The 13,431-nt window shown below is 36.9% G+C and overlaps 2 protein-coding genes across 7 annotated transcripts in view; one reads left to right on the top strand and one right to left on the bottom strand.

Annotated features, from left to right (window-relative positions):
• The window catches only part of LOC133517253 (teneurin-m), a 777,194-nt gene that overhangs the window by 259,117 nt on the left and 504,646 nt on the right, over positions 1 to 13,431 (bottom strand). For 4 of the 6 annotated variants that reach the window (XM_061850480.1, XM_061850473.1, XM_061850475.1 and 1 more), the window contains exon 2: positions 3,306 to 3,350. The exons of 1 other annotated variant lie outside the window; for it this stretch is intronic. In XM_061850480.1, the coding sequence (XP_061706464.1) occupies positions 3,306 to 3,350 (45 nt within the window). Of the gene's footprint in view, positions 1 to 3,305; positions 4,219 to 13,431 lie in introns of those variants that run through there. One more of the 6 variants, XM_061850476.1, reaches the window with a different exon arrangement.
• Positions 7,768 to 9,641, top strand: LOC133517521 (uncharacterized). Its single transcript, XM_061850851.1, has one exon. It carries the CDS (start codon positions 8,327 to 8,329, stop codon positions 9,362 to 9,364), a length of 1,038 nt encoding a protein of 345 aa, XP_061706835.1. The 5' UTR covers positions 7,768 to 8,326; the 3' UTR covers positions 9,365 to 9,641.

Genomic DNA, 13,431 nt, shown 5'->3' with positions numbered 1-13,431 from the left:
TTGTGCTAGGTTCCCTATGTATATGTAATTATATACAAAGTAAACGATAAGTTATATTCCGTAAATTAACTACTTCGATTAAAACAAAAATAATACTATTTTAATCCGCGAAATAATAACGTGAAAGTCAATCATTTCATGTTTCCACCCTCCCTCCGCGAAAATGAATATAACAAACCTCCAGCAAAAGTACTAAAACTTTTTGAGTTTATATGGATTTCCGCAAAGTAACACCTGATTCTATTAATTATTTAAATACGATTACGATCTCAAGTACATTTTGAACGTTGCTGAAACTTGAGTGTACTCCAAACTAGGACATATTTTCGCTTCTACGAACAATAAACTTTGTACTTGTAGTGAAAAACTTCAACATACACCTTCGTGATGTAACTTTAGATGTCTAGCCGTAACTTCCGCACGCTCTTATTAAAGTTCCTTATTCGCGTGAAATTCTACTTTAGTACTTTAGAACAAGGTTGCGTTTCGTTGTTTTATGAACGGAGTGATATCAAGTTGGGAAGGTTAAGTTTGGATGTTTTTGAGTCTCGGTTTCAAGGCACGTGGCGCGATTTAGAGATGTTTAGGGCAACGCTGTGCCTACATTTCACGCGTAAAATACGTGTCATTTATATACAACAGTTCAGATGTTTCGAGGAATATGTTTGTGGAACTTTTTCCGACTCGTGACACAGTAGTAAGTAGTATACTGTTGGAATTTATTTTCCTTCTCCAATCTACTTAGCACAGTTTACTTGGCGAGATATACTTATGTGTAAAAGTCGTCGTTTATCGTAGCACGCATTCTAACATTTCACCGCGAGCAGCGAACTCGTTGCGCACTCGCGGCGAACACATTGCGCGCTCGCGGCGAACTAGCTGCGCGCTCACCTCGCTTTCAAAGCAAAATTTATTACACACTTAAAACATATCACATACACAATTAATTTACACACACAAGTAAATTATTCAAAATTAAATTAAACTACAAATTAAATATAAAAACCTTACCAAAGACTCCTGTCTCTTTCGTATTAATTTTGTACTAAAATGACAGGTTGGTTGGACGAAATTGGGCAATCGAACTTTTATGTTAGTATTAGGGTCATATAAACAAGGTTTAGATAAGCTACTGTTTTGTATGGGTATTATATTACTTTATAAACAAAGTAGTAGGTAGTGTAGCTTTTGAACTTCACAAAGCCAATAAAAGTTTCTCAAGCTTACTTATACTTGTAGTTTACTTTTAAATCACTTTACTACTAGTCTAGAAAAGATAATTAAATTCAGAATATCAAGGAAGTTGATTATTTTTTAAAGTTTCGCGTCGATAGTTGTGAGATTGAGTTGCGGAACTTTATTAACTGAGTTAGCGAGTCCAGGGAACTTTGAGAATCCAAGATTGTTTTTACTGTGGACGTTATCAAACTGAATGCCAGTCAATTACGTTATTCACTTATTCACAATCGACGTTATGCACTGCAAGAAATGTAACGAAACGAAAAGATTTTATATTGAATTTTATTTACACATTGACTTCAAAAGCATTACGCGAAAACCAGAATATCCATGAAAGGGCATTAAAAAGTTATATATTTATTTTTATTTTCATCAGTATAAATAAATAAATATTTGGGGACAATTTTACTAGCCTAGCCCCAAACAAGCCAAGGTTGTACTATGGGTACTAGGCGACCATATACATAAATACATACTTATATAGATAGAAAACACCAGTAACTCAGGAACAAATTATCTATGTTCATCACACAAATAAATGCCCTTACCGGGAATCTAACCCGGGACCATCGGCTTGATAGGCAGGGTCACTACCCACTAGGCCAGACCGGTCGTCGAAGTATAATTTTAGTATAAAATAGCCGAGGACTCTGACGAGCAAAATTTTCATATTAGTTGAGATAAAAGGTAAAAACGCGTGCGATGGGCATATCTTGCGTCGCAAGTTTCGGTGATATATTTTGTTTCCTTCTAATTTCCTAGCTTTACGCCCTTAGATGAGGGAGATGTTAGAATCGAAAGATACATGTGCGACTTTCCACGGTACGTTATGGCGGTTGGCGCTTATTAACGACGCTCCAATAATAATGCGGTGCTTCGCGACGTAAGCGTCAACCGCCATAAGGTACCTTTAACTGTGGAACGTCACATAATGTTATAATTTGTTGGCTCCCGGCGCAACTGAACGTAAATAAGAGAATATTCGGTCTCTACTTCGGAAGGTGAACGAGTTTCTATTATTACAAACTTGGAGTTTGCTATCTGAACCTTTCCGGGTATTAAATTGTTTTTTGTATAAACAATAAATGTTATCGGTAAGTTCGGTATTGAATTTACAACATTATTTTAATAAATTATAATTACTATTGTTCTGTTTTGTAACTTTAAACATAATAAATGTACTTGTAGTGATAGGATTGTACAACTTTTCCCAAAGAATAACAACATTTGGGGGGCAAAAAAAAAATTTTTTTTGTACAATCTTACACTGATCGACCTAGCCCCAAACTAAGCAAAGCTTGTACTTTGGGTACTGGACGGTGATATACTTACGTATATAGATAAATAAGGTGAGGTAGGGGAAGTGCGCCATGCCGTCTAAGTGCGCCTACCTTGAATATAAACTGCTTATATAATAAGTACTAATATTACTAGTATTCTACAACACTTAGACTCTAAGAGTGTTGTAGAATACTAGTAATATTAGTAGAATATAAGCAGTTTTTGATAAATTCAAGGTAGGCGCACTTAGACGGCACGGCGCACTTCCCCTACCTCACCTATAGAAAACACCCATGACTCAGGAACAAAAATCTGTGTTCATCGCACAAATAAATGCCCTTACCGGAATTCGAACCCGGGAGCATTGGCTTACTAGGCCAGTCAGATCAAACATACTCAATTTCTAGTACATTGTAAATATTTCTTACACCGTTCACCTACTGCTTGAACTCTGTTTGGCCTAAGGGTTAACTGGCAGAGAATGCCTTCTAGCATTAAGTTCGCTTTTTGTATAATTTTTACTGTGCAATAAAGTTTAAATAAATAAACAAACATACGACTAGCCTTTACTTATATTTAAAATGATGTGATAGTATAATTTACTGTACCTACTCCCTTAAAGTTAAAGCCAATGCATTATGAACATAGTAATTTAAGTTGCATTCCTGACGACTTTTAATTCCCCGCGAAAATTCAAAAACTTTTTTGCACTCGCAAGTAGTGACGTCACAGCTCATAATGAGCCGCGTGAATGGAAATAGGTCGCGTGCGTTGTAGGTACTTACTTATATAACTGTAGCTGCAGTCATCTCCATGTTGCTGAGACTCACCTATGGACAATAATAACAATGGTTAGTATAAAAAAAAAAACCGGAATCTGGATTGCATCGTAATTAGAAGGGAATGATTGAATAAGGTTTCAGGAGAAAAAGGTAAGAATTTGCTACTTGGATTAAAATTCTTTTTGTCTTGTTTCTGACCAATCTGTCACGCTTCTATATTTGTCTTTTATCAAATGAATAAAAAAAATTGCTATTACACACACGTAACGTAAAATCGTGAGGAAATTCAAAGGTGTATTTATATTCGAGGCAATTCCTTAGCAAATCTGATCGATTCCTACATACCAGTGTCACTAGGCCTTTTCTTTGCATTCTTAAAAATACATTATTTCAATGATAGTATTAGTGAAAAGTGATTGAACATTGTTATTCACCCTTAGCTACGCTATCCCGCAATACCTTAATAAATAATATTAGATTTTTTTCAAAGTACAACTCAATATGACCAAGATAATGTAGATACATAAAGAGGTGAAGCCACAAATAGGTATCTGTGAACCGGATGCAACCAAACAATTACGTAAACACACGTCTCCCGTCCATTCATGGCCCCATCACGACTCCACCAAACAAGGAGCAACCCTCGTATCTTTCACAAAGTCGTGACATAACCACTATTATAACACCAGTTTAAATTTAGAATAAACCATTACATCCTTAAACATATGCGACAGTCCATTTCGCCGCGGCAACATTTTATTTACCGTCCTCTACCGCAATTTTACTCCTTATCGCTTTAAAAATACTGTCTAAATTCTTCTAAAAATGTTTTGACGAACGTCAACCGTTACAATTTTCCTATTACTGTCTCACAAACGCTCCGTGAGAACACGTGTTAGATATGCTTAAAGAACAATAGACCATATTTCGAAAATGTAAAGTTCATAATGAGTCGCGTCGGTTTGATAGATGTCAGAATTCCCGAGCAAACGTCGCAGTGTATCGCGCGCGATCGTCACGCGGTATTAGATTTGAATCTGGAACTCCTTAGTTCAGTAATGGCGTCTTCCGTGCTTCATTGTCTATGGGTAAAATTACAAAGTACGAATGCGATTGCTGACGCTCTTATTGACTGAGGATTAGAGTTGAGAACAGTGTGATCGATGAGCGTTTGTAGTGCGTCGCAGGTTAAACGCTTACTAAACGTTTAATCGACTGTTTTTGTCTATGTCTGTTTAGAAATATTACGCCTACAAGTGTCTATTACTAAGATTTAACCTTTAAGGTTATATATAATACGACTAAAAGTCCCATTATATTAAATAACGTTAAAAAAGCCTGAAACGTCCACGGCATCTCTCTTTGCGCATAATGACGTAATTCTATACTTTATGACACGAGCGGAATTTAATTTCGCCCTTTACATTTTTGACCACCCCCTCTAGTGGAGGTTTGTGAGGACTCGAGGGTATGAATGGGCTTCCTTTAATTTTAGGCATCTACATTATAGAAAACCTTATTTTTACTTACACCAACTCCAGTAGCAAGTGAACAACCTACCGTCACGCAATTTCGGAGCCAACTACTTATTTGTTATTCAATTATTTTTATTTTTGTAGAAGTAACTCAAAAATATATTTAAATTTAGGTTTTCGTTAATTAAATCAAAACCGCTCTTAGCTGCCAGGAGGTCATAAACATGAAGGGAATGAAGAGGTTAAAAAGATGAGCAAGGTGGTTCGGTGGGATGCGGATACGGGCGCATTGAGGCGAGTGGCTTTTATCAATTATGTAGCCCTAGTCACCAAACAACTCAATGCCTAACAAATGTGAACAGACTTATTACCTTTTTATACTACGGCGGGACAATCATGGGTGTGCGTACCCTTTGTCGGCCCTTTAATTAAATCTTAAAACCGTTGACGTGATATTTTTGATGTGGAACGATGTTTGGATTGCTTAATTTTTGGGTTTAATTGCTTATCTATTTAATGAAATACAAGTACGACAAAATTCGTTACGAAAATTCAACTAAGTAATTAATAATTAAATATTTATTTAAATTATGCAGCTTGATATAAAAATGTAATTAAAAAGTTAAATCTACACTAAGTAAAGATTTGTAGAGCTACACTATAGCTATTATTTAATCAAATTCAATCTTACTTAAATTTTCAATTCCCAAGCCGGTACCTAATCCATTTACCAAAGAAAATAAATTAACTAAAACACAGCTTTAAATTCGAATTTAGAATATCGAGACGGTTTCTATCTATTCAAAGTGTGTTGATTTCAAATCAGATCCTGGCTGAATTGCCGAGACGTCAATGTTTGTTCTAAACTTGAATTAAAATATTTATGGTTTCTTGCCTGCCAGTGAAGGTACTGATTTTAATTGGACCAGCAATCGAGTTAGTTATTCTTAGCCTCAGTTGTCTCTGGACCGTGGAAGACGCAGTTAAACACGACTTAATCAAATCTTGCAAAATATTTACATCTCTGAATCGTCGTAGTCAAATAAATAACGTTTGTACTATATTTTTCTCTACTGAGATACTTATTAATTTTCATTCATTATTAACTCGTAGGTTTTATAGTAAAAAAGTCTTATTTTATATGACTCGTAGAAAAAGTATTGTATACAATAGTAACATACTCAAGCTTTTTAATCTCGTACCTTACTTAGGCAACTTAGCAAGCTTCTTTTCCTAAACACGGTACTCGACTGAAAAGCTCTCTTATATCACGATTATATAAAATACTATTTTTATGAAACTGTAATTTACTTGCTTCCAAGTGCAAAAATAAACAACGCATTTACAGGGATAATATTTCCTTTAATTATTCATATGCAACCTTAACTAAATCCTATACTAAAAGCAAAGTGTTATACCTGTCGCGTCGAATTATGGTGTCTATGACAGAAATTTTTATGAAGCCGACACTTATATTCGTAGACATGTTTTGGAAGTTTACCACGTTAATTTATTTGGAAATGTAATATTTTATAAATGAAAAATCGGTAAACCATATTTCTTCAATAAGGACATTTATTTGTATGATAAGCACAGATATTTATTCCTGAGTCATGGACGTTTTCAATGTATTTAAGTATTTTTATATTATATATATATCTGAGTACCCACAACACAATCCTTCTTGAGCTTACCGTGAGACTTAGTCAATTTGTGTAATAATGTTCCTATAACATTTATTTATTTATTACGAGTATTTACTTCAATATTTTTTAATTAAGCCCAATGAAAAGGGATTTGAAGCATTTTGTATTACATTTCTATAATTAATTAAAAAATAATTATAAAAAAGCGGCCAAGCGCGAGTCGGACTCGCCCATGAAGGGTTCCGTACCATTTATGACGTATTAAAAAAACCTACTTACTAGATCTCGTTCAAACCAATTTTTGGTGGAAGTTTGCATGGTAATGTATGTCATATATTTTTTTTAGATTTTTCATTTTGTTATTTTAGAGTTACAGGGGGGGGGGGGACACATTTTTTCACTTTGGAAGTGTCTCTCGCGCAAACTATTCAGTTTAAAAAAAATGATATCAGAAACCACAATATCATTTTTGAAGACCTATCCATAGATACCCCACACGTATGGGTTTGATGAAAAAATTTTTTTTTTTTAATTTTATGACGTATTAAAAAAAACTACTTACTAGATCTCGTTCAAACCAATCTTCGGTGGAAGTTTACATGGCAATGTATATCATATATTTTTTTTAGATTTTTCATTTTGTTATTTTAGAAGTTACGGGGGGGGGGACACATTTTACCACTTTGGAAGTGTCTCTCGCGCAAACTATTCAGTTTAGAAAAAAATGATATTAGAAACCTCAATATCATTTTTAAAGACCTATCCATAGGTCATACGTAAGCGAATAACTCGCGAACGCGAAGCGGCGCGGCGTGGGTGAATCAAAGGATTGATACCTACCAATGGAAGTGTCCTACGAGGGCGGTATCGTTGCGAACGCGAATGCAGTGGGCCGCCGTGCCGCTTCGCGTTCGCGAGTGATTTGCTCACGTAAGCCGCTGCGTTAGACGGTAAAAGGTAAATCGCTTATTTTTTATATGTTCAAGCGACCAGCTGACGTTGTTACCACCGCGATATAACCGGCTGACGATTTATTTAAGTAACAATAGCATCTGAACTATCATCTGACAAAGTATCAAACGGGAGGCGATGGCAATTTTTTTTACACGTTTCGGTGGCTGCCATTCCTAAACTCACCAACGGAGCGGCAGCTCACGTCCACGAGGGTTCATCATACATAGCCGTTAACCATTATACGAGTTTTCGCCCGGGAGGAGATTCGTCATGGAAATTTGTTCCTGGCTCGCGGTCTATGGAGACCTTGGTCTGGCAATATGTTATATAATATGATCCATCCATATACCTAGTTTTAGTTATTAAGTTGCTACTCACATATTTGTTTACCTTTCCCAATAGTTTTGTACTTTGAAATCATAATTAGTTTCTTAAATACTTTATTTACACTTCTCATCAATAATTGTAAACATCCTCATGTCTTAATGTGTTATTTGTCATTAGTGTTAACTTATCTCAAATGGTCCTGAGACCATAATGTGTTTATTATTCTCATGTTTATCCTAATATCCTAATGAGACTTGTCTCCCTTATAAGCAGTACTACGTCCCGAATTAAATCAGTCTAGTTTGAACCGTCAAACTGTGTTTTACTCCACCCCACATAACAATTTTGGCGCAGTCGGTAGGATACATTAACCGCGTCACACCGCCGTTAAGCAGACGAGCTCAACGCCTGGGCTAAGGACAAAATCGCCACCAGCCTAGACGGTGCCTGCAGGGCTTCAAACAGCTCGCCGAACAACGCTCCGTGATGCAAATTTGGATCCCGTTACTGTGGTAAGTGGCCAAACACGTTTGCTCTGTTCCCACATCCTATATCTCCAGGCTACTATATATATCTTAAATCCGAAATCTCTTTATCTTGTGACATATATATTTAATCAAAAATGTCCCCAATCACTGAAACTATGGCCGCGCAAGCAGCAATTAAAGATACAATCAAACTAGAGACAACATCACCCACTACATCAAATGAGGCCAATTCGGAAACAATACCTTTAAACACACTCCTCCGGTTAATACCGGATTTCGACACAGCACAACCCGCGCAAGTTTATAGGTTCGTTCGCTCATGCGACTCCGCTTTTGAATTGGCAAACGCATCTCAACAACCAGTGATCCTCACATATACGTTAAATAGAATTTCTGGGCAGAATTCGTCAGATATATTTGCAAAAAGGTACCAAAGTTGGTCAGAGCTGAAAACATTCCTAATTCAAAAATTCTCACAAACGAAAACGTTGACACATCTTAACTTAGAGCTTCAATCATTATTCCAAAAACCGAATGAATCGGTCACCGATTACTTTCATAGAGTTGACTTATGCCGTAATAAAATCCTCGACAAATTAACCGCCGAAGTTTCTGACGCATCATTGATCGGCCGGAAGACCAGCACTGAGGAAACCGCCTTAAGCATATTTGTAAATGGTGTGAGCTCTAATCTGGGTTCGATGCTGAGGACAAAAGGTTTCACCACCTTGTCCGAGGCTGGTACATTCGCGATTCAAGAAGAAAAGATTCAAAACATGAATCACGCACGTCAGGTCCTATTTAGAACCCCAGCTTATAGTAGCACCATTCGTAGGCCAACGCCACCGATTAATCAGACTCAATCTTCACTTTCAACCGCACAACCAAACACATTTAGGCCAACAAAAACGTGTAATTATTGCAAAAAACCCGGTCACCTGATTTCTGAATGCAGAAAGAGAGCTTACAATAATAATATAAAAAATCATAATATAGAACGCCCTACTAATGCCCCTCTTCGCATCAATAATTTAAACTTACAAGCGGCCGAGGAAACGGGCTTTCACTCGGGAACCGCTTCGATATATTGCCCGAATACCCCGATGACTTCATCAAGACAAAACACAGCCCCGGAACTTTACGAAACCATGCAGAACCTACAACTACAATAGATAAAAATACATCTAGATCTTCAAAATTTCAGCAATCTCCAAATACTTTAAATGCCGAAGTTATGCGACCGCAAACAAACCCAGTCTATCGGAGACACCTGCGCGACGCATCCACACAAACTCCAGAACAATCTAATATCACAGAAAATCAAATTCCTAGATCCACTAAATCGCTAAATCAAGTTCCAAAATCTAATATCACAGAAAATCAAATTCCTAGATCCACTAAATCGCTAAATCAACCAGAACAATCTAATATCACAGAAAATCCATTTCCTAGATCCACTAAATCGCTAAATCAAGATCCAAAATCTATGACAATACAAAGTAAAGTCTCAGAGCCTCCTAAATCTATTGCATCGTCAAATCAAGCTTCAGAGTCTCCCAGATCTATAACGTTACAAAATCAAGTACTAGAGCTTCATAAATCCATCGACTTCCTGCTAACTCAATTCATCAATGTAACTGAATCTCTTTCGAAATCTTTATTACAACAAACTTCAAATGCAAACGATACCCCAGAAATAAGCGCGACAGCCTCTTTTAACCCTAATAATACGAACTCCGAGAATAATTCTAAGGAAACATCCCAAATCATTGCTAACTCTAAATCAATGGACAATCTATCGAATTTAAACCAAATCACGAATACCCCATTCAAAAGTGAAAAATCGTCTAAATCAAAACATCGTTCAAAATCACAGCGGAAATCAAAATCTAAGCAAAAGCCTAAAATTCCCCAGGAAGAATATACTATAAACACGTTAAACATACCCCCAGAAGATCTTAAACATTGTGTATTCCATGTTGACGGTGAACCCATAACCTTGTTAATAGATACTGGAGCAGCCATCTCAGTCATAAATAAAGATAAAATCGGCAACAATAAAATCGATACGTCTAGAATCGCCTCAATCATAGGTGTATCTAACACAAACTCCACCGTCCAAACTTACGGCATCTGTAACTTATCCCTAGATCAATTGCCCAAGTTCGCATTCCACGTAGCTAACCTTAATATTCACGCTGATGGCATATTGGGTAATGACTTCATGTCCAAATTCAATGTCGATATCTCATATGAATCTAAAACCCTGCGAATACGCGACAGAACATACAAATTTCTTACTCTAAACGATTCTACAAATCCTCCTATCGACAACAATAAACAAACCCTCAGACAAAGATCAGAAACTGTTATCACCTGCCAAACTAAAGATATCTCAGATGGAACAGCAATCGTAGACAAACAATCCATTGACGATCACCTAACTCTTCCAAACGCGCTTGTTGTTATCAAAAATAATCATTTCTTAATAACGTGCGTAAATTCTAGCAATGAAGACAAAACTATATCTATTCCCACCATCCATGTAAACTCAATAAGCGACGTAGACTTCGATCAGTACCATCTCCATACATTTAACTGCGGTAATGATATAAACACTCGACCCCGAAAAGATATAAACGAACTTATTAGACAAGACCACCTTAATAACGAGGAAAAAGAATCTCTAAATAAAATCGTCACAGAATTTTCCGATATCTTTTATACTGAAGGTGAACCTTTGACGTTCACCAACCATACAAAACATTCCATACCCACTACCTCCGATACGCCCATTAATACGAAAACATACAGATTTCCACAAATTCACCAACAAGAAGTTAAGACCCAAGTGGATAAAATGCTAAATCAAAATATAATAAGACCTAGTACATCCCCTTGGAGCAGCCCCATCTGGGTTGTGCCTAAGAAATTAGACGCTTCCGGAAAACAAAAATGGCGTGTTGTCATCGATTACAGGAAGTTAAACGACATCACTATAGGAGATAGTTACCCACTGCCTAATATCACTGACATACTGGATAAATTAGGTCATTCAATCTACTTCACGACTTTAGATCTTGCATCCGGATTTCACCAAATAGAACTAGACCCAAAGGACATACCAAAAACCGCTTTTAATACACCATATGGGCACTACGAATTCTTAAGAATGCCTTTTGGTTTAAAAAACGCACCTGCTACCTTCCAACGCGCAATGGATAGCGTTCTTTACGGCCTTCAAGGTGAACGGTGTTTCGTTTATCTAGACGATATCGTTATTTTTGCATCCAGTCTCCAAGAACACGAAGATAAACTAACCGAAGTTTTCAATCGTCTAAGAAAATGCAGCCTTAAAATCCAACCCGATAAATGCGAATTTCTGAGAAAAGAAGTGGCTTACTTAGGTCACATAATATCCAGCGAAGGAGTCAAGCCAAATCCTGAAAAGGTAAAATCTGTTCAAGATTTCCCAACTCCCAAATCATGCAAAGACATCAAGTCATTCCTAGGACTAGCAGGCTATTACCGTAGGTTCATAGCCAATTTCAGTAAACTTACGAAACCCATGACGAGCCTTTTAAAAAAGGACGTACCTTTTATTTGGGGACCTGATCAACAGAAAGCGTTCGATTCATGTAAAAACATTTTAACAACTACTCCTCTACTACAATACCCCGATTTTAGCAAAGAATTTATACTCACAACAGACGCTTCCATTCATGCCATCGGAGCTATCCTATCCCAAGGCGAAATAGGTAAGGATTTGCCTATAGCATACGCATCCCGTACTTTAAATAAAGCTGAAACGAACTACTCAACTATAGAACGAGAATTATTAGCAATAGTATGGGCAGTTAAACATTTCCGACCATACCTCTTTGGTAGGAAGTTCAAAATAGTCACTGACCACAAACCTCTCACTTGGTTATTTTCAATTAAAGATCCAGGATCCCGTCTCGTTCGATGGAGGCTCAAACTTGAGGAATTCGATTACGAAATTATATACAAAGCGGGGAAAATGAATACTAACGCAGATGCACTTTCCCGTCCACCAATTAACAACATAGGAATCAATGACTCCAAATCTATTTCAAATGACTTCTTACAAACACATTATGAACAATACGTATCACAAGGTTGCACACCAAATTCTCACTTGCTAAAAACAACTCCCGAAAGACTCTTAGACGCACGACACAAAAATATATTCATTCCAATTCCATGCAAAAACGCCGATCTCGATCATTTGTTCAATGAAGCTCTAGGTCTATGCCCACAAACTAGTACCTACCCTGATAAAAGTAAAAATATCTATGAAACCGATCATCTAATCTCAGAAACTAAACAAAATCTTTACTTTTGTTATACTAGACCTTCATACTACGACCCCTGGGATGCCGAAAGTTATTTCAAGTCTTTATTAGTATGTCTAGAAAAAAACCATCCCGAAACCCTGTTCGTCCCAGATCTAAAACATCACCAAACATGCAAACTACGAGGAAATCAACAGTCACATATCACCGCTTACCTGGCAGAGCTGTACAATTGTAATGTCACAATCTGTGAAAATAAGGTTGATTACCCCACATCTGAAGAAATACCACAAATCTTAAAAACATATCATAATGAACCACTTTTGGGACACCGAGGTATTACCGAAACTTGTAGAAAGATCCGCGAAAATTATTTTTGGCAAAACATGTCAGAAGACATTAAAAATTATATAAACTCATGCGAAATCTGTCAACGTAACAAAATCCAAAGACGAACTTTTAAGGCCCCCATGGTCATAACTTCCCAATCTTCAGAACCTTTCGAACGCGTGTCTATGGACTTAGTCTCATATTCCGATATTAGCGACAATCATAATAAATACATATTGACATTACAAGACGAACTGACTAGATACGTCCAAGCTTACCCCATTCCCGACAAAGAAGCCCTTACAGTTGCCAAATATCTTCTTCACTTTTGCCAACACTTTGGAGTACCCAAACGGTTCCATTCTGATCAGGGTACCGAATTCATGAACGGACTAATGAAACAATTAACAAAGTTTCTAGGTACAAGTCAGACATTCAATACAGCCTATCACCCCCAAACGAACGGTGCTCTTGAAAGATTCCATGGTACACTACGAGACCACATACGTATGTACCAAACGAGGAAGCAAAAGAATTGGGATCAAATAATTCCCATGGCAATAATTTGCCACAATACATCTGTCAATAACTCC

The sequence above is a fragment of the Cydia pomonella genome, chromosome 4 (genome assembly GCF_033807575.1).
Source record: "Cydia pomonella isolate Wapato2018A chromosome 4, ilCydPomo1, whole genome shotgun sequence".
NCBI classification, from domain to species: Eukaryota; Metazoa; Arthropoda; class Insecta; order Lepidoptera; family Tortricidae; genus Cydia; species Cydia pomonella.
This window is presented reverse-complemented; position numbering and strand designations above follow the sequence as displayed.